Below are 26,090 nucleotides of genomic sequence, written 5' to 3'. Positions count from 1 at the left end.
GCGAGAAACTGTCTTTTAAAAGATTGATGCTTCGAGGGTGGGTAAGAGGCGGTCGTTCCAAGTTCTGCGGGTCACACGGTTGCTATATAGGCCACATCCTGCAACATTGCTCTCCTCAACTTCGTCTTTGCCCACAGCAGCCTTCATCTGCAACAGACCGAAAAAGCGTCGCTGCTGAAGATGGGTCATGAATGCACCCATCATGTATCAGCCTCGAAATGAAATTGGCCGGGCATGGTGGGTCTGCTCTTACAGTGCACAGACACAGACACTGCGCCGCTACAGAAGATCACCAATCTCATCAAGGAACCGATCGTAGTCCTTTTTGCTACTGTTGCTTTTGTCGACCTTGTCACCGCTTCGACCATGGCTTGTCGCGTCTTTCGATGGAAGATGGGCTTGCAGCGACTTGAGCAGATCCGGTTTGTCCTTGTAAGATGCCGAGGACGAGTCGGGGTTTTTGTTCGAGAGTGGGGCAGCATCAACGCGGCCCGGAAGTCCTCGCTTCATCCTGGCTTTCTCTTCTTGCTGCTTCTTACGAATCGCAGCTGGGACGAAAGCGGTGGATTCCTTCCTAAAGTCTCGAAGTTGGGGCTCTGCAGAGATGACGACGCCGTCGGGCACCGCCGGTGGTGGTCCAGGTGGCCTAAGCGAGCTGGGTTGAGAGGTGTTGAAGGTCGCGGTTTGTACTGAAGGTCTGGCGGGTAGTCCGGCGGGGGGTTGTGGAGGCAGGCCAGCAGGGCCTTGAGGCGGCCAAACGTTGCGACCTTGAGCAGACGCAGGACCGTGCCGCCCGCCTTGACGGTGAGAGCCTCTTCCTCTTCCTCCTTGGCTTTGTGCGTATCCTCCTCTTGTTTCGGGGAATGGCCTTCGAGCTGGACTACTTTGCTGGGTTGAGTGAGCAGTGCCAGTGGATAGCCTGATAGGTGGCGGGCCCGAAGGCATGATGATGTCCTTGAGGTCGTCATCGACGCTCGAGTTGTCGCTACTATCATACGAGCCCGAACTGTGAAGGTCTACCGTCTCTTCGGGGAGCGGCGGTGGCTTGGCTGCATCTAAGAGGCCTTCTTGTACAAGCTGAGCGTGCGGCTTTTCCAGATACGGCATGCCTGGGGGCGGCGCTCCATACGGATTGAAGGTCCTATCATAGTAGATGCTCCATCTGGGATCCCTAGAGGTGGCTTGTGCTGCTGCACTTTGATCGCTTTGGAAAGCAGATCCGAGCTGCTGAACTGTGGAATCGTTGTTGCTGCTTTGGCTCGCCTTGGCAGTAGCGGAGCTGCTCGCAAGCTCTTCGTATCCGCGAACGAAGTTGCGCTGATCTGGATGCTTGCGAATGTATTCTTCCTTGATGCGTTTGACGTCCGCCACTTCCATCCGAAGGCGCTGCAGTTCCTCTTGATCCTCTTGGTCGAGCGTTACCTGTCTGGCTTCGAGACGTTGTATCTGACGTTCTAGCGGGCTCGTGTCTTGGCGTAAAGCGCGTGCCTCGTGTGCTTGCCGTTTGCGCTCTCGGTTGCGATTTGCCTCACGCTTGATGGCTGCTTTGCGTGCAGCCTGTACGGGATCAGCAGATTTGGCCATGATAAGCGTATTGTTCAAAGTCTCATGGTGGATGAGAGAAAAGGCAGCAGAGAGCTTGAGAAAAGCACAATGCTCGGAATTGTTACCAACTTTCTATTTTCATGTGCCAAAAAATCTGTTTCTACTCCACACCGATTTCCGAGAACAGATTGAGAAAGTTGGTTTTGACCTTTTGGGTTGGATCGACGTGCTCTTCGTGGTTCGTCGCTTTGCCCCATGACTTGAGCCAATCCTTGTACGCCTTGCGAAAGTGGCCAACTTTGGAAGGTGTCGCATCTGCGCAGGCCGCTTGGACGACTTCGGCAAGATCGTAGGATGCCGATTGTGGCTTGTTGAGCCAGAGGTGGAAAAGGCTGGAAAGGAGCAAGACATAGATACCGCAATCGCTGCCATTCTCCTGTTGCTGTAGGCAGTCGACCTTGAACGGTACGGGCGGAGAGGCGTGATGACCGGGTTGTGGCTGAACGAGCTGAAGGATGCTTGAATGGACCGCTTTGGCAGCAGAGCGGTTGCAATCGCCGAGTGAGTCGAGGTGGAACGCAGCCCCAGAGGCAGCATCGACAAGCAAAAGGCTCCAGTGGCTGCCCGCTGCGGCATGTGATGGGCTCGAGGGGCTGTAGCGGTCGCTCACGGGCAGCAGCAGGAAGCGTTCGGTCGGTCTGGGCACCACCGATGCCGCGTCGGGAGCAGTGGCGCTACCGAGCGTGCAGAGCACCTCTACGACAGCGGGTGGGAACATTTTAACGTTGTGAGGCGATCCATCTGCTAGTGCTTGCAACCACTCGGCGTGAAAGGCAAGCACATTGTCGCCAAGCCACTCTTCTTTCTTCAATGTCTGTGGATAGGGTAGTGGCGGAGACAAAACGCCAAATGGTTAATCTCCCGCAGACGAAGCAGCGAGTGCGAAGATGGTTGTCGAACACTCACCTTGAGGTCGGATTTATGCAGGCAGGCGTCAGGTGTCGAGACGACGAGTGGATCCGAGTCGAAGAGCATGACGCTCGGAATCCACGCTCTTAGATGTGCCGGATGGTGGTGGTGACGGTACTAGAAGCGTGGGAACGTCTCGACCCCCAACAGGCCTCGACGTGGGCCTCTTCATCAGGGGCGCTAGCTTCAGGGCAAAAGAATTCACCGCCACACTTGATAAGGCAGAATGACGATCCGACTTTTGTGTCGCCCGCGAGATGATGACGAGGTGCCATGCTGCAGTCTTTCCTCTCTGCAGCCAGGCTGTGCCACTGGTTTCACATCAATACCCGAGGGGAAACAGCACGCGAGAAAGTTGTGCGAAAGATGCGGATGGCAAGAAGTACCGTACCCTGCAACCCGAAAAATTGCGCTTTTCCCCATCTTTTCGGCGGTCATCCGAGCCAGAAAAACGTCACCAGCGATGGACCAAGCGATGCCGTGGTCATGGAGCCAGAAACCAGCCATCTGGATTGTTCTGAATGCCCTCCGAGCTTAAATGAAGCCTTGAGCCCGTTACTGCACCCAGCTCTTTCTCGAGGTGGCTCGTGTTTCGAGAGGGCTTCGTTGCTTACTTTCATTCGTCTACGATTGATTCGGCTTCTCCACGTTTGTGTGTCTTGCTCTGTGCAGCCAGCGTTAGCAACTCCCGCGCTGTGCTTTGTCTTACCTTACCTCGCCTTGCCTTGTCTTGACCTAGCATCACAACAGCGCAAAGTCTTGTTTCCTAGCAAGCCCATACATTCGATGGATCATCGAATCCCGCTGAGCTTCAACAGTGCGGACCGGCTAATCACATTTTTGCTGATTGAGCAAGGGAAAAAAGGCATTGGATTTCCACCTGCATCGCGTCACCGTGCGCTGTCGGAAGACCCCTTTTGAAGCTCATGTCGGCGTGGGAATTCAGCAAGTTGCATGCTGCAGCTGTGACTTCTCGGCGAGGAAGCGGCCGACTTTTCTCTGGTCACTCACTCCGTCCCTTGAACTCGACTTCGACTTGGAGCTCGTTTGGAACTGCAGCCCGACTTGTTTCCATCACCATCCTCACGCTCATCGCTGCCCAATGCTCCTTGGCATTGTCATTGCCACTGCTTCATTCAACATTCCACCGCCACGCTTGTCCGCTTTTTGAACGACACACGCACGCTGCTTCCTCCCGCCCTGCAAAACTACCTCCTTCAGCACAACCACCTGCACAGAGCCGGCTAAGCTCACGACTCACAACACAGCTCTGCAAGTGCTGTCAGGCTCATTGGATACGGCACGGTGCTGCAATAGCCTGCTCACCTTGCAAGCGATTCCGCATGTCGTCCTTCAAGAACATTTTTCGCAACTCGAGCAAAGACAGCTCGACGAATTCCCAGTCTCCATCCTCCAAGGATCACAAGCGCGCCAAGTCCACATCAACTGCTTCATCTTCGCATTTGGATCACCTGGCAGCTGACGATTCGTACAGCGTCAGCGGCCCCTTCCCAAGCAGGAACGGATCGGTGCCAGTATCGCCCTTTTCTGCTCCCATCAAATTGCCTGCCATCGACGTCACCGACGTCACCGACCTCGGCCACCAACAGCAAAGTCTCGCCGTAGCCAACGTCTCTACGCTCCAACAAGACGAATCTCACTCCACCAACTCCGACTCGATTCGTCTCAATTCGAAAGGCGTAGCACCACAATCCCAATCTCATCGCTTCATGACACGAGCTTCGTCTTCGAGCCACTCTCAGTGGCGCAGCGAACCCGCTCAGTCCCTCGCAACCACCAATGGCAAGACCTCGCGCCGCGGCTCTAAAGTAGAAAAGAGCGAAGACGGTCACGGCAAATCTGAACCGCTCAACCGCCACGAGCTCATGAGGCGCGCGATGGCCACCGCTCAAGAGTTCAACGAGCACGACGCCGACGACTCTGGCAGCGTCTTTGAAGACGATCACGACCATCTTTCCAACTCCCATCACTCGCATAACAACCATTACAGCCCTAACTCGCAGCAGCCGCATCCTACCAATTCAACACCCGTCACATCCAGGCAGCTCCCCTCGGACCGCCCCGGCGACGGCAACCTCTCCATCGATGTCTTCGACAGCGGACCGTCTCACGTTAACAGTGATGCAAAGGACGCATTTGCTGCTTCCCGTGGTCTGGGTTCTATCCGGTCATCCACCGCTACGAGCCCCGGCAAACCCTCACCTGGTGCAGCCACAGCCACGCCCACCCTCACTGCCTCTGCTACCATGCCCACCCTGGTCACACCTGCACCCATCCGTGCGGAGATGCCGCGTTCCGACTCGCTCGAGGAGATGGTCAACAACCAAGATAACGTTTATGCCCCCCTCCAGCGCTTCGATTCTGCTGATCCTTCACGTGGGCCTCCTCATCGTGCGAGCACCCTGATGGAGCCTTCCACTTCGGCCCAGCGTGCTACTACCCAAAGCATGGCCAAGAGTGCGTCTAGCAATGCGCTGCTCAGACCCACTGATGTCCCTGGCGCCGCTGATGGCAGTCCTCGCCGCCCGTCCGATTCTGGATCCATCAATGGTTCTTTTCCTGGACCCTTTGCGCGACTGCGCAAAAACAGCGACAGCAGCACCATCAGCAAGGCGGGCAAGAGCAAGAAGACTGGACCCTCGGCTGGTATTGCCGGTGCGTTGGCGGCGAGCGGCATCGCTGGCATGGGTGTCGGCCATGCTGCTGTGCTGCAGCATAGCCACTCTGCTCTCGCAGAAGCCGAGGCCGCATCGCATCAAAAGAAGAAAGAAGCAAAGAGAGGCAGCACAGTCCTAGGAGACAACGGCGCAGCTGGCCATGTATCGGGCTTGCAAGGCGGCATCTATCGAGATCCTTCTACCGGCAGCGTCATCGAGAGAGAGCACGAAGCCAACCAGTCTCTGCCGCATCGGCCTCAACGAGATCCTAGCACGAGCAGCTTCGCTTCCTACGATGGCTCTGTGACAAGCGATCGTTCCTCCGTCAGTGGCCTCGGCGCAGCGGCTGGATTCGGTGCCGCTTCCGCTGCTCTTCTTTCGTCGATCGGCGGAGTACCGGGCATGCCCATCATTTCGCCAATGCTCACACCGGACGGTGTTCATCCTATCGGTGGAGGAGGGCTGGTACCTCCAGAAGCAGGTGGAGCTGGTGGCGGAGGCGACCACATTGATGGCGAGACGGCATGGCCCGAAGACATGGGTCCGCAGATCACAGGTTTCGCAGTCGCCAGCTCCAAGCGCAACTACGAGTTTCATCAGCTCTTCCCTCAGGTGCCTGAGGACGACTACCTGATTGAAGATTACGGCTGCGCCCTGGTGCGCGAGATCCTCATCCAGGGTCGGCTCTACGTTTCTGAGAACCATCTCTGCTTCAAGGCCAACATCTTTGGCTGGGTAACGAACGTCGTGCTTCCCTTTTCCGAGATCATCTCGATCGAAAAGCGCATGACTGCCTTTGTTATTCCCAACGCCATCCAGATTGCGACGCTGCAGACCAAGCACAACTTCACCTCCTTCCTCTCCCGCGATGCTACCTACGACCTCGTTGTTAACATCTGGAAGCTCTCGCATCCGGGCGTGCCTATCGCGGCTGCAGATCAGGCAGATCTTTCGGACGAGTATTCCGAGATTGAAGAGGACGGCGATTCTTTGACCGCGGCAGGTACAGCGGCCGGCGACCCCAAGGGAGGCGAGGGCGAGCAGCAAAGCAAAGCTGGCGGTGAGTCCAAGCCTTCGAAGCGCGCTAGGCTGAAACGCAAGCTTAAGGGGACCAAGACAGGCGTGCGCGATGAAAATCTTGCCGCTGTGGCAGCTGTCGCTGCTAGATCGGGTACGCCGCTGCAGAGTCGCTCGCCGGCTCCTGGCGGTAAGCGGGCAGCTCATCGCAAGACGACGTGTCCATGCGAAGAGAAGAAGGAGCACTTCAGTTCGGTGGTGCTCGACACCACCTATCCTGCCGTGCCGGAAAAGATCTACAATCTGCTCTTCACTTCCACCTTCATGAAGGAGTTCTGGACCGACGACCAGAAGCTCATGGATCTGCAGATTTCGGAATGGAGTCCCAGCGCCGACAACCGTAACCTGCTTTCTCGCAACATCTCGTACATCAAGCCGCTTGCCGGCGGCTTTGGACCCAAGCAGACCAAGTGCGTCTTGACAGATGAGAATCTGCACGTCGACTTTGACAATTACGTCGTGACGCTCACTACGACACGCACACCCGACGTGCCGAGCGGAGGGAGCTTCAGCGTCAAGACCAAGACGTGCATCACGTGGGAAGGAACGGGCAACGTCTCGCACGTCTATGTGACGTGCCAGGTCGAGTGGTCGGGCAGAAGCATGCTCAAGAGCATCATCGACAAGGCTTCGCTTGATGGACAGAAGCAGTATTACAAGGACCTCGACGAGGCGGTACGCAAGTACCTGACCGAGCACACGTCCGAGTTCAAGGAGGAGGGCGACGATGCTGCCGCTGTGGAGGAGATCGCGCGCGCTGCTACGCCTGGACCGAATAGCCGAAAGGGTGCTGCTACGGCTGGCGACGCTAATAGCGGCAGGAAGCGCGAAAGGTCCAGTTCAGGAGCTGCTGGCGCTACTAGTGATGTCGGCAAAGGTGATCAGGGCGGGCTGCTCGATCGCATCACAGGTCCCATCACGGACGCCTTCGGGATGGTTGGCGATCTGCTGGGCGGAGCCCTCGAAATGGTCGGTATCGAAGGTGGTGCCAGCTTCAAAACCTTGACGTTTGGATTCATCATCTTAGTGCTGCTTCTCTCCAACATCTACTCGTGGCGGCGATCGTCGGCTTCTCAGGTCTCATCGGCGCACGTGGTAGAGCATCTGGATCGCATGCAAGCCGGCGGAGTCAATCGAGGCTACTTCAGCGACCAGGGCTACTACGGCCCCTTGTCTCCCCGTCACAGCAGCGGTGACACCCGGGGTGGCAAAAGTGCGCCAGTGTATGAGCGCGTGTTTGCTCCCAACGTCTACATCACTCCTCCCGGTGGGAACGATGCGACGCCGGATGCGATCGCAAGGACAGTTGCCGAGGTGCTGGAGAAGCTGTACCAGCAGAATGGAGATCGCTTCTGGCCAGCTGCGGGGGCGGATGCGGATGGCGATGATCCAGAGTCGGTCAAGAGGCTTGTTGCTGAGGCCGAGGCGGTGTTCCAGAGGTTGGAGAAGAGGTTGAAGGCGGTCAATCAGAACGTCAAGGGTAAGTCTGAGGGCAAGAAGAATGGCAAGGTGGAGCTCTGATTGGCGGAACCACTTGATGTGGCTTATTTCGGCTCAATGCGAACTTTCTTTTGTGCTTTGCTGCAGCGCCAGCGTGACGTTCATCTGTGTCTGAGAGTGTGATGACAAGCTGTGTGTCGCATCAAGAAATTTGAGATGGGGCGTTCATACAAAAGCGAAGAAGCGGATGGACAAGGTACAAATACAGTCAAAGAGGCAACATGGCGTTGATCGGCCGAACGGTGCATCACATATGAGCCTGGGTCTCGGACTCGAGCTTGTCAGCCGTTGCGAGCAGGGCATCCTTCCTCGCCTTCAGCTGGGCGAGTCTCTGATTCTGTTGTTCGAGCTGTCGCTTCAAGGCCTGCTGCTCCTGGGTATCGTGCAGTTCCGTCTCCGCGTCGAGCTGTGCAGTGTGGTTGAGTTTGGATTGGTGGAGGTCGATGGAGCGGAGATTTGTGATGCGCTGCTGGAGGGATTCGTTCTTGTTTTTCAGCGACACGGCACGGCGGTCTAGGCGTGCGATCTGGGAGGAGGCTCGGCGACAGAGTTCCTCAATGTGCGGGCGGACCTCGGAGGCAACGTGTTCGCGTGCGATCTCGATGTCCCGTTGCGAGACCAGGTCAAAGTGCTGTATACATATAGATGGGCGAGCGGATCAATACCTGTGCGACAGGAGGGAAAGACGCAAGGTGGACTTACACGGCGTGATTTGAGCACAGTCATCAAGCGCGGATGGTCTTGGATGGCAAACTCGAGCGTATCGTTCGCCTCCTTCATCTGTACGACCATCAAGCGAAGCAACTCGTCAGTAAAGACAAGCGCCCCTTTCCCCTCTCATTGCTTGTCAACTTCTACTCACAGTCTGAACACAGCTCGCCGTAGAAGACACGCAATGCTGCAGCGACGAAATGAGATGCTGCGACGGCTGCGGCATGTGTTGTTGTTGTTGTTGTTGTTGCTGTGGGTATGCCACATCAAACTGGCCCTGCCCCTGCTGCTGCTGCATCATCTGGTGTTGCGGAAACGACGACTGTTTTGACATCAACATTGTAGACTGTATCGAAAAAAGAATCGCGCGGCGGTGAATGGTGGTGGTGCTAAACATCGTGATTGACGAGACCAACACGCTCCATTTCAGAGAGAGTTCCTGCAGTCGGGTTGTACATGTGTTGCTCTCTCCGCTTAGTTCGAATTTATCTAGTTGGCGCGTCAGACGCGCGTGTGGCCCAAGGTGATTTAGTACATTGTTAGATCCCAATCGGATGTTGCACTTCTCACCACGCTCGCGATTTAGCTGTCGCTCGTCCCTTGGGCACCACGACCACCACGACCGCGGATGTTGTGTTCTCATCATGTCTAGCTCGTCCAGATCGACCTTGGACGATCAAGATATCGAGTCGGTCCGCCAAATCGCCAACCAAATAGATGCCGCGCTTGGCCTCGATCAGCAGCCAACCCATGCTTTTGCACCGGAGCATCAATTGATTTCCCGTCTGCTTCATGATCGTCTCACTCGATTACCACCGAGCCAATGGCCTCTGCATCGACTCCACGGGTATCTCGACACGCTCTTTCACCCAGGTGCTGCTCTCGACCAGTATCCACTTGCGCGTCCGCTCCCCACGGTGGCTGCCGCTGCTGCTCCACCCGCAGCCAATGCGGATCCGCGCACTCCTCCCCCTCCCGCCGATGCCATGCTCGCACCTCTTGAGGAATCGCCGCGCGCTCAAAGGGCAAATCGATGTGCGGACGTGCTCGCTTCTAAAATAGATATTTGGTCCAAGATGCTCCAAACCCACACTCGCATCGTCCATTCCCGCGAGCATGACGACGACGACGACGACGACGATCTAGACTTGTTGATAAGCTCTCTCATCAAGCGTATCTTGAAGAAACGTAAAGAGCTCGTCACTTACATCCCCGAATTCAGTTTTCTCGAGGAAACCGACAAAGAAGGTCTGGTTGCTTTGCTCACCACCGTCTATGCACAGCTCGAATCGCGCATCTCGGTTTATCATGAACAAAAACAGTTCAACAACGCTCTTGCGCTCGTGCTTGTTCACCTCGCAGTATCCTGGGCGTCCACCGCCGCCACATCGTTCTCCACGATGTCGGCAGAAATCCTGTCGTTCAACAGGCACTTTGCTTCTCAGTTTGATCGTCAGTATCGCGGTCGCGCTCCCGCTCGCTTCATCGAACTGATCTCGAAACTCGATCGAGAGCTGGATAGCCTCGGTGCTGACGTCGCCAAGCCTTACTTTCGAGGCACTCCCATTGTCCAGTCCAGCGGCACAGGCAAGACGCGCATGGTGCTCGAATGCCGACATCTTACCCCTCTCCTCTATGTCTGCTTTCGCTCTGCCGACCACGCGGATGGCAATGCCAAAGCTGGCTTTCCCTTCCCCGACAAGAATGTTGTCCCCTTTTTCCGCAAGGCTCAATCCACGCGTCCGTTGCTGTGTGACCTCCACGTCGCTTGCTTCCTCGGCGCCTGGTTCCTCGAGCTTGCACTAAAGCTCGAACTGCTTCCCACCGATGCTCAAAAGCATCAGGCACTTCTGCATCTTCACCATTTCGATCCAAGTACGGGTCGCAACGACGAGCGCGACAAGCTCTTCAAAGACGTTACAGAACGCGCCGAAGTAATGCTTGGACTCACTGATCCGGTACGCACAGCCGCTGTGTCCGACGCCCAGATCTTTGAGCGTCATCTGCTCGGTCCCCTCCTCCGTCTCAACCAACAGGTCAAGGGCGTCTCTGATCACATACGCTCGCTCCTCCACCATGGCGGCGATGGTTCCACTGCTGCGCACGCATCTCCCGTCATCATCGCTTTCGACGAATGCGTCGAGATGAATGTCGGCGGAGAAAACAACGGCATCAATCCTCTCAACAGCCTCCGTCGCGCCTGGCACTGGATCAGCGATATGACAGCCACACACAGGGTCTTGTCCTTCTGGCTCGTTCTTATGAGCACCAGCAGTAGCGCCGCTCAGCTTGTCGAGCACATCGATGCCAAAACCTCGATTCGGGCCAAGGGCAGCGCATCTCTACCCACCTTTGTCGGCGTTGGATTTGATATGCTTTTGCTCGAGCAGCAGAGCCTCACCAGAGCGGAGCAGGCGTTCTCGTTCGAGCACATGATCGCCTACGGAAGGCCGCTCTGGAGCTCGCTCGAACCTGGCTCCTTCTGGCCCACCGCCATTTTGAAGCTACTCTGTTCCAACCATTTCGACGTCAACAATGCCATGCACTGTTACAGCGTCATGGCGTCTCGACTGGCGCTCAGCCTCGTGCCCACCCACTCGTCCCGTTCTGCCATGTTTGCAAAACAAAAGCTCTTCATGGCCCAGCAAGTCGACCGCCACATGCGCATCGTCACCCACGTCTCCGCCGATGCTTCCATGTACGTCAGATCTCCCTCAGAGCCTGTACTCGCCGTTGCCGCCTCGCTCCTGATGCTGCCGTCTGCCGAACAAGAGCGGCACTTTGTGAAGTTGCCGGATCGGCTCGCCTCCAACACCTACGGCGCGATCCTCGAAAGTTTCTGCCAACGGTGCCTCCATGGCGCTGACGTCCCCCTGCACAAAGGTGTCAACGGCGAGCTCGCATCTCGCATCGCTTTGATGGCGGCTTGCGATGCCATCAAGCGCCGGCGACTTGCCACTTTGGCGCAAGCTCGCGTCGACTCGCTGGTCGAGATCATCTCTGAGGCTGTACCCGTGGATGACATGCTGGCAGGCCTTGCGGACCTTGACGGTCGCAATCGTGACCAGCTGCGCCAACGCATCAGCGATGTCCACGCTGCCGCTCTGCGCATCTCTCAACGTGCCCTGCTCCGTGGTGCTTATAGCCCCGAGACGAGCCGGGATGTGCCGCAGGCATGGACCCACTTTACGCACTTTGACGTGCTTGCAGAGCCAATTTCGCAGATCACGCCCGAATACCTGTGGTACTGCTGGAAGCGCGGCGTGGCGTTGCAGATGCATCACGACCAGCACGGAATCGACGGCATCATTCCCGTGTTCATGGGTCGTCTCGACCAAGCTTTCACTCAGTCAGCAGCAGCGGATGCCAACGATGTCGACGAGATGCACGCTGCGCGCTACATGACCTACGTAGCTTGGGAGTCCAAGAATCAGGCAACGGCGCAAGGTCAACCAAGCGATCAGCAAAAAGCCGCCAAGCTTGCAGGCCCGCGCATCACTCGCGCCTCGGTCGCCGCGCAGGAGGAGCCGCTGACCGAGCGCGCTCTCATCAGCTTGCTGTTCGACATGGGCACCACGTCGGCATTCCAAGAGGCTCCTCGAAGCATGCGACCGCGGCTGCTGCCGATCGCGGGCCAGTCGTGTCTCCGCCTGGTGATTCGCGGCATGAGCGACGAGCATGCCTACCCTTGCCTCGACGAGTTGAAGCTGCGCGACATCTTTGGCAGTATCGTGGCGATTACGACCGGCGCTGGGTCGCACGAGCAATTGAACGTGATGCCCGACGCCATGTGGAACGCGCACGTGCAGCCGGGGCTGGCTTCGATCTCGGGAGCACAGGGGCAGCAGCAGCAGCAGCAGCAGCAGCATGCGCAAGCTCAAGCTCGACGCCATGGCACCAGCATGGATCTCGACTAAGCCTTCTTTGTTTGCCTTTATTCTCAGCATGTTCTTGTTTCTAGCATCTAGCATAGTCTGCAACGCATCTTCTTCTCCGGCACAAACCTGCTCTATGGACTAGTCCGTGTTCTCGAGAGAGGCTACCAGCTTGCAGTCATTATCGACCTCACAAAAGTCGTCCGAGACGCCTTGGTCTGTTGGCGTCGACTTTGCTCGTCTGGCTTACCTTGCAGCGGTAGCCTTGGACGTCGAACAAGCAGGCGAGCCTCCACCGCGCCAGCCGGACCGCCTCCAGTAGCACCACAAGGGCTCAGCGTGCCCCAAGCGTTTGTGAGCCCGGCCCAAACTTTGCTCCCCGGAACCGGCTGAACGTTGTCGACGACATGACGAGCGATCATCCCCGTGTTTCGATCAAACTCGTACTTGAAGATGACGGTATAGGTATGCGGATGGGATGTGACACGCGAGATCCCCTCGAATCGCAACCGCACGACGAGCTTGTCGTGCCACTGTCGAACCGGAGAAGTCGCAATGTCGGATCTGGTGCGATTAGGCGTGCTGTGACGGATGTAGGGGCTGATGCCAGGCCACGCGCTACCCGCCGTGGAGCGGCCCTCGAAACGGGCTGATTCGAGATGGAGCGACGTGTCGTGGAAGAGCGCCGAGAGAGCATGGCGGAGCAGGTGCGAGCTGGCTACATACAAGGTTCGGCCGTTGAAGTAGATTGTGGGCCCGCCGCGCGAGTGCTCATCGAGAACGTCCAAGGACGTTTGGTTCGGATTCTCAGACGCATTCAAAAGCTTGCCAATCCCTTTGGAAGCGGATGCGCCGGCGTTGCCATCGTCCGACTTGCCTAGGCCGAGATGGGGGACAGGAGGCCGAAACTCGAAAGCGATGGAAGGATGGTAGAGGCTGTCGAACTCTATTGCGGCAACGGCGTCCTCTGACTTGGCTTTGCCCTTGTATCCCCATGCGGATCTTCGAAGCAAACTCTGCCCTAGGAAGGGTGACAGACTTGGAAGCAGCTTCTTTGCACTCCAGCCAGAGTGTTCACGAGAGGATGACGATGCACACTCAGGCTCAAGGTCCTTGAGATCTACGACGCCCTTGTGCATAAAGTCAGGGAGACTGTCGACGATGACACGGCACGCCTTGCCAACTCTGGTCTGATACTCGTGGTCAGAGATGCCCGTTCCATGCTCGCGAGGGGTATTGGATGAGTCTCCATCGTTGGGCGACTGTGACAAGAGCAGCGAGTGATGGTTGCCGATTCGAGCCGCCTTTGATACGAGCGCTGCAACGGGCGCTTCGGCCGACGAGTGGTGTGCTAGCCATGATGGATGGAACAAAGATAATTGCAATGTGTTGATTTGGACGTGGATGATGCTCTCAAGCACGGCACCATGCACGAGTCGCGAAGGAGCTCCAAGAGAAAGCGCAGACAGGGCTGGCCTGAAAGCCTGATGCAGCAAATGTCGAGGAGCCTTCATGCCGCGTCGTGTGGATGGAGCGAGGCGCGCATGGTGTTGGGCGCAATCTGTATCGAAAGCGATGCAGATGGTGGTTGGAGGAGAGGAGCGGAGCGCCTTGCTCTGAACCAATGCGGGGTCAGAATCGCAGAGGCACTCGCAGTCGAGTGCAGCTGATTCCCACGGTGCTGAGACAGCCTGGGCTTGTCATGTGAACGCTTGGTGCAGCAAGCAGCTCAGTGATTCCAAGTCGCATCTTCGAACGCACAAAATGGGAGCAGAAGCGAAAAGAAACGAGCTGCTGCCCAGGGTGGAGGAAGCCCTGCCAAATCGGCCATGGATCGGGATAGGACAAAAAATCGAAACAGGGTGTGGCACGTGACGATTACACGCGAGACTTTGGCGGCGACTCTCAGAAGCGCGCTCGATAAAGGGTTCAGAGAGCGAATATTTTGAACAGCTTGCATTGCGTTCAAAACTCTGTAGCAACACAAGACACAGCTGTCTAGGTTCGAAGATGATGCTGATGCGGACGGCGGGGGAAGTCGTGTACAAGTGAGCAGTCTTCGTTGGACCAAGCTCTCTTCGGCTGTTCCGTTTTAGCGTTGCTCTTTCTCGGCTCCGTTTCGCATTTGCTGCTGCTGCTGCTGCTCTTGAGTACAGGTCGGCTGACTTGCATTACAGCCCACACTCAAAGCTCAAGGTTCACCTTCACCTCAGCTCGCCTTTGCTCTATTCGACACGGCCTCGAAACCTTCAAGCTCGACACGATCAGCTCAGTCAGTGCACGGATCGTGAAGGTTTCCTTCCACCACCACGTTGCTCGATGCCTGCATCTTGTTCTAGCCATATCGCAAAACACCAATAAGGGAGACTTTGACGGTGTCCGTCCGAAGATACACCACGATGCAAGTTGTCGCTCCCACGCCTTCACCAGCCCGCAGCACACTTGGTGCAGTACCATCTGGTTTTGACACAGTCGAGGTGCAGGCTTCACCATCAACTCCATCAAAACGCCGCCTGCGCAGAAGCTTGCGACTTTCTGGTGCTTCTCTTGCTTCACCTAGTCAGGCGCTCAACAAGGAGAACATCAGGATTGCTGCGTCCAGTCAGCCATCCACGTCTGCAAAGGTCCTCGACATCGGCTCTTCCGACAGCGACAAACTTAGCAGTCCGCGACTCAGCTCGCCGCTCACAAGCAGCTCACCACTCCATTCCTCTCCTCTGCGCTCTCGGAGCTCTCCGCTGAAAAGTCGCTCACCGTTGCGTCGCGCACTTCAATCGCACAACGATGAGATGGCGTCGTCCTCAGACGAGTCAGACGACTCTGTGCTTGTCTTCTTCGGTAAACCTTCGTCTGCCGAAAAGAAGAAGCGCGTTCACTATGAGCAGCGCGTGCTAGAAAAGCGGCTCAAGCACAAGGACAGCCTCGACCTTGCCAGAAGGCGCCCGATCAGCTTCAACCCGGACGACACCATGCTCATTGACGTCCAGAACGCCTACGGCTGGTCGTGGTCCAAACCTACACCCACGCCCTCCCGCTCCACCAAGCTTCTGCTTTCCTCGCCCACACGATCTCCGGCTAGTACCGCTTCTCCTACTAAGAGCCGCGGCAGCACACGATGCTCCTCACCGGCTACTCTCGCCATGCCCTCGGGGCAATCCCAGCCTGAAGGTGCACCGGGCACTCCAGGCCTATGCTTGGCTGAGGCTTTTGGCCCCGCTGCCCGTTCGAAATCCACTACGGAATATAATGAGGTCTCCTTGGTTCCGAACTCTCCACGCCGAAATGAACAAGAAGATGCCGAGCAACAAGCCGCGCCGCCCAACATCCCGCAAGAGGATATTGCGAACAGGGAAAGGTCACAGATCAAGCCATTCATGGCAGCTGAGGCCAGTTCTGCCAAGGATTCTCCCGCAAAACGCAGTCCATCTAAACAGTGGTCAGAGTCTCCCCATCGTAACCAGAGCCCCATTCGATCGGTCGAGACCCTCATCGACGCAACGATGGCTCATAACAAGGATGTTCACTCTCCCATGCGCTCGCCTCGACGCTCGCCAAGATTATCGCTCAAAGCCCTACAGCTTTCGACCTCTCCAACAAAGATCGGCACAGCCGGTCCTACCTTTGGTCTGTCGACGCCCTTTCAGCAGACTCTCGCCATGCAGCAACCAATACCCCATCAGCTTTCCACTCCTTTCCAGCAGCCTGCTGTCGCTTCGCTTGTTCCGCCCAGCACCGGTCTCTCCCGTTTTGCTTGCTTGCAGAACCTCTCCACGCTCAACAACAGGGCGCCGGAGACTCCAACCAACAAGGCTCCTTTGATGCAACTGACTCATCAATCGGTGCTCCCCTCGCCCTTCATCTCAACCGGCCTCTTCGAGCTTCCAGCTTTGGAACCTGCTACAGCTTCCAAGCTCCGATCCCCTTCTCGATCTTCGTACAGGAGCATGCAGGGACCAAGTCCCGCAAGGCATGCTGCTACCACGGAGCAGACGGTTGAGGCTCACAGCATGGTCAGCCACGCCTCACCCCCAAAAGCTGCACCGACGCCCGGAACCCCGTCTGTCAGGTTTGCAGACTCCGAGCTGCTCGAAACTGCCAGCAAGTTGTGTCCGGCTAGCAGTGCGAACTTGTCGGCAGCTCGCTCGTCAACGCCCTCAAAGATTCGTTACGAAGTAGATCATCTTGCTGCGCCTCAGCCTTTGCATTCGCCTCAGCGTCAAAGCGCAGAGCAAGCGACCACGCTGCTTGCCACGCCACTGCCGACGGCAACCGAGGCCAAACCAGAGACCCCTGGCCCTATCTTCAGACAGACAGCCCGGCGTGTCCCGATACATCAGCACGAAGCCGACTTTGGCGTCAAAGTCTCACCGGAGAAATTATCCTATTCGCCACGCAGGGCGTACGCAAATAGTTCGGCTAGGACTAACGACTTTGGTATCAAGCAGGAGAGGATCCCAGCTCGTCGCGTACCCGTCCAACCCTCGGCCGCCGTCAGACAGACTTCCTCCAGCTCCAGGCCAGGGGAGGTACCGGTGACGGCTGCTATGAGGGTGGCTAGCGTCGCTTCCAAAGGAGCGCGAATGGTTAGCAATGGTTCTAGCAGGATTGGCGGTCAGAGCACAAGTCTGCCCCCTGCCGCTTTAGCGCGCGGGGTATCCTTCGTCCAACCCGCTTCGACTGCCCTGAACACTGCGACCACCCAGTCCGCAGCGAGGTCCGTATCCGCTTCGCAAGGGTCGTCGGTAGCATCCAAGGCCTCACGTCTTCAACGTCCAGCCTCGGCTGCTTTTGGAGTCAGGCCCAACTCACCGTCCAAACAGGCGAGGTCCCTCAGCGGGCTTCCCCGACCAAGGTCTGCACAACCGACAAGCTCCTCAACGCCTGCTTCTGGTCCCGGTTCTCGTCTTCCACGGCCCGCGACCGTGGGCACATCGACAAACGTGACGAGGCCTGTGTCCAGACCCGTACCGATGGCGATCGCCAGACTCGCACCTGGCCAGCAGAGTGCTGAGCGCGAACCGGCTGCCACTGCAACATCACGGCCTCAGACCATTGCCACACCAGCCAGTACAAGCGTCAACTCTGCAGAGGTGTCACTCGCGTCAGAGGCGTTGACCTTGTCACAAGATGACGGACCACAAGCTGACGAATGTTCACCAGAGACCGTCGCGGCGACTGCGGATACCGAGGCGCCTACAACGAGCTATCAGGCGGTTATCCAAGCGGAACAACCAATCGCAAGCTCGGTCGCCTCTGATCTGCGACGACAACCCTCCGCATCGGCCCTTCACAGCACTGCTCGAGAGGCGATTGCAAAGGCTCAGCCGGAGTCTACGGATCAGTCCCACAAAATCAAGACAACTGCGGGGGTGGGTGCAACCTCGGATGGAGACTCAGCGCGCTCCTCGAGCCCAGTGGTTCGCGCACCTCCTGCTCGACCGCCGTCATCGGCACGTTCTGCTCCACCAGTGGTCCGAGATCCGGAACAGCAGCGACTGCGATGTCTGGCCATGCAAGAGAAGGCGCGGAATCGCACGCCCAAAGGTAGCTCGAGCGCTAGTGTAACAGCGAGCTCGGATGTTGAGGAGCTTCCTCTCAGCGAAAACGGCACTGCGCGAGGATCACCTCCTGCAAACACTGCCGAGCCTGCTCAAACTCTTATCTCAGGTCTTGGCACCGTCCCTTCTGCCGTCGAGGCATTGGCAGCGAAGCATGCTGAGGCTGTCGACGTTGCTGCAACTAGTGGGACTTACAGCGCCAATGGATCGACTGCTCCAGCTGCAACGACCACGGGGAGGCCTCTGCGATCCACACGCTCGGCCTCGCGACCTCTCGCTCCATCGGCGACACGAGTTCCACCGTCACGAGGACGTGCGCTCAGCCTCAACGACATCATCGCCGCGCGCAAAATCGATGTACCGCTGTCTCTGGCGGATCAGCTCAAGCTGGCCGACACAGTCAACAAGAAGCAAAACGAAAAGACTCTGGCGAGGTACAAGATCACCAAGGTGCAGCGTCCGTACGAGCGTCCGCCTAGCCCTGAACGTCACGACCATGAACCGGAGGCATGTACCATCATTGACGACTTGAGCAGCCATCGCCAAGGCAAAGGCGACCTTTCGCCTTACTCCACCCCCAGCAAGAGTTCGGCTACGTCCACCTACGCTGCTAAAGATGGCCGCAAGAGTGTGCGCTGGTACCGCCCGCTTTTTGTCGGCAAAGGTGCGCAGTACGGCACTCGACCTTGTGAGTCAAGGCCAGCACTCAAGCCGATCCATTACGAGCTCGACAGGATGGGCAACAAGGTGCCAACGGGAAGCTCGCCGAAGCTGAGCAAAGGCCAGTCGGTCGTCATCTACCGCAACTACTTCAAGGGCGAGCCAGAGCCTGCAGACGACTAGACTAGGCCCGTCACATCAATATCGCTTGTGTACTCTGAATAGATCATATCCAATTGTCCTACAAAAGGACCTGAACATTCCCTCGTCCGGTTTTGAAGAAAGGTGTGGGAGGCTGGCCGGGATTCCATTGCGGTGAATGGGATCTCGCACGAGAAGGATGAATGTGGAGTTGAAGTCAAGCAGCACAACTCGGATATCGGAGCCTAGCCGGATTTCTATTTCCAATTTTTTTTTCTTTTCTTCTTCCTCTCTTTGAGAAGGGTTCGAAGCAAAAGTTTCAGAGTCGATCCTGAGGCTGAGGCTGAGAGACTTCTGACGAAGAAAGTCGAGCCATCAAGTTGCTTTCACTACGACTCACCACCACAGAATCGGCTTCCACCAGCTTTTTCTCTCTCTCGGCAAATCATCCGACACTAGGAAAGGGTAGGAATGCTGCTGACGACACAGTAAAGCTTCTGATTACCGACTGCTCGTCCTTGTGTTTCGGATTCGCCGCTCGTAAAGATGACTTCATCTTTGGCTGCGCAGCTGGCCAACGTGCGATCGCACAACGCCGAGCGACTCACTTCGTCAGCGTCTCTTGTCAAGCACACCTCGTATCTCTTCCCGCCCAAAACTGCGGCGCAGCAGGACCTCTTCACCGTTCATGCACTTGGTGCCAGCGGATGGACCGAGCTCTCTGCTGAGGATGCATCCCTGCAGAAATGGCCACAGTCGTCGCTCCTCTTTGGAGACGAAAGCAGAGGAACGGATCGTCTGATGCTGCCAAAGGAAGAAAACGACGCTATCGACAAGGCGGTCAAGGAGTTCCTTCACCTCGCGTCTCCCTTCCTTCTCTCCAAAGGTGCCTCCAAGTGCCTCGAGTGGCTCGTCCGACGTTTCCGCATCCACGAGTTTAGCGTCGAAGATGTGCTGGCCGTCTTCTTGCCATACCACGACACTCAGCAATTCGCACGCATGCTCTCGATCTGCAAGCTCGACGGCAAACCCCACCTCCAGTTTCTTCTCTCCGTCAAAAAGACCGCCAGTCCTCTTCCAGCCGGCGTCTTGCACGCAGCAATCCTCGCACCCGCCACGACCACCGCCAGCTTGGACTTACTGCGCTGGGTCTCGGGCCTCATTGCCAACGATGTCTCGTCTCGCCTTCAAGTCGCTCCGCATCGTACGCTCGTCAACTTTTGGACTTCGACCTTGGTTCAAGTGTGCGCCGCTCGGTCGCGCTTGGACGACAACCAACAAGTCGCCGGTCTCTCCAAATCCACCAGCAACTCGAAGAAATCAGCAAAGACGCGCGCAGCAGACGCACAGGCGATTCTTACCGTGCTTCTTCCATCGGCAGTCAGGGTAGCAGGTACAGCTTCGCTTGGCCAGGATGCGCAGATCGGAGGTCTGATGCTGCTCTGCACTATCGCACAGTCGTTCCCTCTCAGCAAGGAGGCTATTCAAGGCATCTTAACCAGCTTGGCAAAGCTCCTGTCTACCTCCAACGTCAGCGCCGCTATCCATCGCGCGCTCATCGCCTGTGCCTTTGCTCTCTGCGCCTGCGCTAGTGTGACTGCGGACCCCCTTTCAGCGCAGTCTACCTCCACCGATCGACTCATCCCTGACAGCTTGGCGGCTCTGCTTGTCTCTTCTGCCGAGACTGGCAGCTCCATCGTCAACCTTTCCAAGTCATACGACGGCCGCGCCTTTTTGACTCACTTCATCTCAGCTCTGACTGCTCGCCTCTCGCACGGCGCTTCGGCCGACCTCATCGGCTCCCTCTTGCGAGGACAAGCTGTGCACGACGAGCTCTGCACCCAGACTACCGAACTGCTTTTGCGTCTTCGTCTCGGCGCTCAAGCTGGCTCTTCGCAGGCTCCAGAAACCGCATTCGAAGCTCATTTTGGCAACGACACGGTCCGCGAAGCACACAAGAACCGCCTGCGTGTCTTGCACACCATGCGAAGCCGCAAGCCGCACGTGTTTGATACGGCTCTGCGCAACTGCACACGAAAGGATCAGTCCGAGGCGCAGATCGCCGCTATCTGGCAGACCGTCCAGGCGGTGCTTGCGATTGAGTCCGGCACTTCCCTTGATCAAGCTTCAAACGGTAGCGTCGATGGACAAGGCCAATCCGACATTCTTTGGCTCTCGATCCACTCTGCTGAAGCATCGCAGCGTTCCCTCGCTCTCAAACAGCTGTACAAGGATGTCAAGGAGGGACGTGTTTCGCCTCACGATTCCATGGTGCGAGAGGCTCTTCATGCACGTATTCAAGACTCCTCCGTTGAGGTCCTGCAGGTCCTCTACTCGCAGCCCGCTGCGCTTCTCGAAGCCTTCGATCAGCGAACTCTTCTGACCATGGTTGCAGAGGCTCTGGACGAGGATCACATTCCTGTCGACCGCTTTGACCAGCATCTTTCCTTCCTTCTCAAACCGTACTTGAAGGAGCATGCTGACGCCAGGGACCATGTTGCTCGACGAGCAGTTTGGCCCTTCTTGCTCCACGGTCCATCTCGCCTTGCCCTTGCAACTTCAGCCGTCAAGCTCCTCCCTTCAAGCAGTAGCTCCAACGATCTGCTGAGCTCGATCGCATCGTCTGTCGCCAACTCCAAGGATCCTGCCAACACCAACGATGCCATTGCAGAGGCAGTGGCCACTTACCTCGCCTCCATCTCTCAAGAAGACCGCAAGGACTGGGTCGAGTTCTTGACTTCGGCTGCACACTCGTCGCACAGCAACAGCGGAATGAGTGATGCTGCCTCGCGCGATCTTGCTCTGATGTCTTTGATCCATCTCTCGGACAAAGTTGCAGGCGACGACCTGGTGTCGCTTGCTACTACCACTCTGCGAAGCGTCGTGTTGCCCTCGCTCTCCATAAGCGGTGCCCTCACTGCCGAGCATCTCAAGCAGCTGTCGGCTTTCAACCTTGAAGACACGATGCAAGCGCCGCAGCACATCAAGCAGCTCGACACACTTTTTGAGCAAGCTGCTTCCGAACAGAGTGCGGCTCTTCTGGTAAACTACCTCTTTATCCAGCTCGTTCGTCGTGTCGATGTTCCTGCCTTTGATACCTTTTTGACTTCGCAGGTGTCGGCGAAGGTGAAGCATGCAAAGACACTTCTCTCAACCCTGTACACACACGTCAACACGTCCCCGCTGCCCGCCTCGCTGCCCAAGTTGCTGCTGCAAGTGCTGCTCTTCAGGGTCGGTGATTCCAGCCTGCCCTTCCTCGCATCCATTTGGACCAACACCGTGGCTCCACACAGTGTTGCTGTGCGACTCGCGGCTCTGCGTCATGCCGATGCCTACCTGCAGGCCCAAACCGCAGCCATTGCTCAGCAAGAGCCCAAGGATTTCCAGGTTGTGGTGCCGCTTCTGCTTGCCGCCTTGGTTGATGCAGAGGCTGCCATCCGCCTTGCCGCTATGTCATGCCTCGAACGTATCCTCATCATCTGTAACCACGCCGCCGAACTTGCCAAGGGGTCAAAGAAGAGAGCTAAAGAGCTCGACATTTTTGGCTACGAGTCGTTCCACGGCGCTGCAGCGTCGGACCCGATGCAGTACATCGACCTCGTCTCACTTGCTCACTATCTCGAGCAGCTCGTTGAGCGCAAGTCGGCCTTCCGAAATGATGCCACGCTGCTCCCTCAGCTGCACGGCGAGATTCTTCAAATCGGGCGTCAGGACGGGCGCAAGGAAGTTGCACACAAGCATGGCATGATCTGCTTCGTCATCTCTCACATTCTCTGCATCGACTCTCTTCCCACTCGTCTCGTGCTGTTGCAGTCGCTTGCCGCGGTCAGCAACGCAGCTAAGCTCGAGATGTTGCTGCCGCTCATCCGTGGCGTTGTCGAGGGCAATGTCGCCTCGACTACCACGGGCTTCCGCAGCAACGACGAGCGTGAGCTGTACCTGGAGCTCCTGTTTGCATCATATGATCAGAGCTGTCGCTCGGTCGTCGAAGAGGCTTCGAGCGGTGCTTGGGCCCTTTTCCTGAAGGCGGTGGAGGGCAAAGATGGCAAGCGACAGCTGCAGAAAGCCGCCGTCAGAGCACTGGACAAGGCGGGTCTTTTCGGTGCTCTGCCACCCATCATGCGGAAGGAGAGCTACATGCACCTGGCCAGCATCGTTGCCGACCCTTCGCTGCCAGCCTCTCCCGAAGTCGCATCTGCTCTGCGCGAGCTCCAGGTCGACTCTGCCATCTTGATCGCTGTTCTGTCCGAGTTGCGCGAGACCATCACCTTCAAAGCTCTCAGCGGCCCCGAGGCGAAGCGAGCACGCACTTCGCTTGGCTCCGACGAGACCATGAAGCGTACCTGCGCTGTGCTTGTCGCCGTGTTGGAATCGGCTGTGGGCAGCAAGCTTGTGTGCTCGGGTGCTTTGCTGTACGAGCTCTTTGAGGTGCTGCGTGTTGCTGTCGATCTGCATTCGGGTCAGCTGGCCACCAATGCCGAACAGACGATGCAGCTTTCCATGTCTTGCATCGAGAAGCTGGTCGGCATTCTGCCCAAGTCGGCCGCGGCCATTCCTGCCGAGATCACCCAGGCTCTGCGTGCCGACATCATCGTCAGTGTCATCAAGTCTTCGAACAACCCGCAGAGCTTCCAGCACGCGTTGTTGCTCCTCTCCAAGATCGCCAGCATCGCTCCCGAGACGGTGCTGCACAACGTCATGCCCATCTTCACCTTTGTCGGCTCTACGGTCTTGCAGCGCGACGACGCTTTCAGTTTTTCGGTCGTCGAGAAGGTGCTTCAAAGCATCGTGCCTGCCTTGGTCAGCTCGTTTAAGGCGGGCGATGCGGCTCAGCAGAGCAAGTTTGCATTGCTTTGCGAAGCGAGGGCGTTTGTGCGTATCTTCACCGATGCCGCTGCGCACGTCCCTCGTCACCGAAGGCAAATGTTCTTCCGACTCCTGGTCGACATTTTGGGCGCCGACGACTTTGCCGCTGCCGTGGCCATGTTGCTGGTCGACCGATCAGCGCACAAGATCGTCAAGCAGCCTCGGAGCGATGCCGAGCAGACGCTGCAGCTTCCTCTTGCCGTCGTGTCGCCTCACTCTGCCATGGTGCAGATCCGCGTACTGCACCAGGTCTGGGAAGAGGTGTTGCGAATCTGGACCCACCGCGACGAGACCGACTCGCTCAGCGAACTCGTTTTCCTCGACCGTGCCGGTCGTCTCGACAAGGAGCACGTCGATCACGAGTCAGAGCCGCTGCGACAGATTCAGGCACTCATCATGCTCATTCGCCAGGTGCTCAAGTCGAAGGCCTTCGCAGAGCAGATGGACGGCATGCCGGCCAGCCAGGTGGGTCCAGAGCTGGAAACTTTCATTCGACTTGCTCTCGAGACGGTGGCGAGGACGATGTCGAGCCATTCTGCCGTGGCGGGTCTTGCTCTCGAAGTGCTGGGCAGTGCGATGCCGTTTGCGCCCGTCGACAACGTGTTGGCTGTTGTGTCGAGTCTGGTCGAAGACGGAGACGTTGCACGCAAGACGAGCGGGTTCTCTCTTTTCGCCAGCCGCGTTGCTGCGATGGACCCAGCCTCCGCCGATCGCGCAACCGTTGCCGCTTACACGCCTACAATTGTCAAAGCCGCTATCGAGGTTATTCAGGCCTCTCTGACCGCCTCACACGGCGGCAGCGATGCCGAGTCTCTCCGTCAAGCAGCTTTGGACGCTCTCAAGACCGTGTCGTCGTCGGCTCGGCCTGCTGAGCATGGAGCACTGGCTTCCACGCTTCCGGTCCTCGTCAAGCTGGGCAAGGCCGGCATTGAAGCAGAGGAGGGATCGCGTGCCGTGCCGTCAGCAGCACGCCTCAGCGTCTTCTCGATCTCGCGTCGCCTCACGACCAAGTTGGGACCGCGTCTCATTCCGCACATTGCCTCGCTCGTGCCGTTCTGCTTGTCCATCATCACGCGGTCTGCTTCGGTTGCTGCCGCTGCGACCGACAACGACGAGGCCGAAGCTGAGAAGACCGTTATTGCTGTGAACGGCGTCAACTCGAACGTCTCTTCGCTTCGAACTGGCGCACTGGACACGATCACGGGTCTGTTCGGCTCCGTTTCGACGTTCATGACGTCGTACGTGCCGCAGATCATCCGCATGTCGATCTCGCCCGAGCTGAAGAAGGCCATGTCGAGCGCCAGTGGTTCTTCGACTGCTAGCGAGCGATCGCTCAACCTGCTTCTCTCGACGCTCGTCCGCAAGACGGCAGCCAAGGAGCTATTCGAAGCCACGTTCAGAGTGTGGGATGAAGAGCTCGTCTCGACCAAAGAGGACGCAGATAGGAAAGCGGAGCGTCTGGTGGGCATCTCCGAGTTCCTCGGCCGAGCGCTTCGCCAGAGCGACCGCGAAGCCATCAGCGCCACGTACAAGCTGGTGTACCGCTTCTTACTGCGTGCTCTCGATCTTCGACGCTCCAGCCTCGGCTCTGCGAACGCTGGCCTCTCGCCAGCCTCGATCGGTCGCATCGAATCGAGCCTTGTCACGCTGCCGTTCATGCGCATGGTGCTCAAGCTCAACGAGGCGTCGTTCCGCCCGCTGTTCATGCGCATGTTTGACTGGGCTGTGCTGGACCTTGTCGATGACGATGATGCAGATTCGCCGGAGGCCGAGGATGGAGGAATTGTGGCTCGACAGATTGTGCTGTTCAAGACGTTCAACGCGTTGTCCGAGACGCTGCGCAGCTTGGTGTCGTCGTACTACGCTGTGTTGCTAGACCAAGTAATTGATCTGCTGGGCGGATGGAGCAAGCGGGGCGGTTCCAGCGGGCAGCAGAACACGATGCAGCGCGAGCTATGGGACCAAGTCGTCCGCTCGATCCAGCTTTCGGCGAAACACGACGAGGGCATCTTCTGGAACCCCACGCGCGTCGCCAAGGTCATCGCTCCGGTCCTGGACCAGCTGAACCTGCTCTCCGCCTCCGCCAGCGGCGGGTCCAAGCCCAAGTTCGTCGAGGCGGGCGAGTTTGTCGCCATCGTGTCGCCCGTCGTCGTTGGACTGCTCAAGAACGTCAACGACGAAGCGACGCTCAAGCAGTTCAACTCTGCGCTGCTGCAGCGCGCGTCCGCGACGCGTGCGACCAACAGCCGCGCCGTGCGCGAAGTGGCCACCCAGCTGCTGACGCACATGTGGGCTGCCCAGAAGGACCACCTGCTCGCATTGGTGCCAGAGACGATCGCGCAGCTGTCCGAGCTCCTCGAGGACGACGACGAGTCGATTGTCGCGTATGCAAACGAGTTCAGGAGCGAGATCGAGGCGGCTCTTGGCGAGAGTTTGCAGTCGTACCTGACCTAAGTTAGGTTAAGTTAGAGAAAGCGGCAAGTGTCGCAACGTACCTTTAACTTGACTTG

General features: G+C 57.6%; 8 protein-coding genes across 8 annotated transcripts; 4 read left to right on the top strand and 4 right to left on the bottom strand.

Annotated features, from left to right (window-relative positions):
- Positions 1–279: 279 nt before the first annotated feature.
- EX895_005484 (uncharacterized protein) lies at positions 280–1,584 on the bottom strand (the record flags this gene model as incomplete). Its single annotated transcript, XM_029886076.1, has 1 exon — positions 280–1,584. The coding sequence occupies one exon, from the start codon at positions 1,582–1,584 to the stop codon at positions 280–282; it is 1,305 nt and encodes a 434-aa protein (XP_029737307.1).
- Positions 1,585–1,705: 121 nt separating this feature from the next.
- EX895_005483 (uncharacterized protein) lies at positions 1,706–2,580 on the bottom strand (the record flags this gene model as incomplete). The annotated part of the gene is made up of 2 exons (XM_029886075.1): positions 1,706–2,419; positions 2,512–2,580. The coding sequence occupies 2 exons, from the start codon at positions 2,578–2,580 to the stop codon at positions 1,706–1,708; spliced, it is 783 nt and encodes a 260-aa protein (XP_029737306.1).
- Positions 2,581–3,857: 1,277 nt separating this feature from the next.
- Positions 3,858–7,790, top strand: EX895_005482 (uncharacterized protein; the record flags this gene model as incomplete). The annotated part of the gene is made up of 1 exon (XM_029886074.1): positions 3,858–7,790. The coding sequence occupies one exon, from the start codon at positions 3,858–3,860 to the stop codon at positions 7,788–7,790; it is 3,933 nt and encodes a 1,310-aa protein (XP_029737305.1).
- A 226-nt stretch (positions 7,791–8,016) lies between these two features.
- Positions 8,017–8,820, bottom strand: EX895_005481 (uncharacterized protein; the record flags this gene model as incomplete). Its single annotated transcript, XM_029886073.1, has 3 exons — positions 8,017–8,400; positions 8,472–8,549; positions 8,632–8,820. 3 exons carry the CDS (start codon positions 8,818–8,820, stop codon positions 8,017–8,019), a joined length of 651 nt encoding a protein of 216 aa, XP_029737304.1.
- A 304-nt stretch (positions 8,821–9,124) lies between these two features.
- Positions 9,125–12,397, top strand: EX895_005480 (uncharacterized protein; the record flags this gene model as incomplete). The annotated part of the gene is made up of 1 exon (XM_029886072.1): positions 9,125–12,397. The coding sequence occupies one exon, from the start codon at positions 9,125–9,127 to the stop codon at positions 12,395–12,397; it is 3,273 nt and encodes a 1,090-aa protein (XP_029737303.1).
- Positions 12,398–12,519: 122 nt separating this feature from the next.
- On the bottom strand, positions 12,520–13,869 carry EX895_005479 (uncharacterized protein; the record flags this gene model as incomplete). The annotated part of the gene is made up of 1 exon (XM_029886071.1): positions 12,520–13,869. One exon carries the CDS (start codon positions 13,867–13,869, stop codon positions 12,520–12,522), a length of 1,350 nt encoding a protein of 449 aa, XP_029737302.1.
- Positions 13,870–14,754: 885 nt separating this feature from the next.
- On the top strand, positions 14,755–18,756 carry EX895_005478 (uncharacterized protein; the record flags this gene model as incomplete). Its single annotated transcript, XM_029886070.1, has 1 exon — positions 14,755–18,756. One exon carries the CDS (start codon positions 14,755–14,757, stop codon positions 18,754–18,756), a length of 4,002 nt encoding a protein of 1,333 aa, XP_029737301.1.
- A 504-nt stretch (positions 18,757–19,260) lies between these two features.
- On the top strand, positions 19,261–26,034 carry EX895_005477 (uncharacterized protein; the record flags this gene model as incomplete). Its single annotated transcript, XM_029886069.1, has 1 exon — positions 19,261–26,034. One exon carries the CDS (start codon positions 19,261–19,263, stop codon positions 26,032–26,034), a length of 6,774 nt encoding a protein of 2,257 aa, XP_029737300.1.
- Positions 26,035–26,090: the final 56 nt, after the last annotated feature.

The sequence above is a fragment of the Sporisorium graminicola genome, chromosome SGRAM_7, assembly GCF_005498985.1.
Source record: "Sporisorium graminicola strain CBS 10092 chromosome SGRAM_7, whole genome shotgun sequence".
Taxonomy (NCBI): domain Eukaryota; kingdom Fungi; phylum Basidiomycota; class Ustilaginomycetes; order Ustilaginales; family Ustilaginaceae; genus Sporisorium; species Sporisorium graminicola.
Note: the sequence above shows the minus strand (reverse complement) of the source record. Positions and strands in the feature narration are given on the sequence as shown.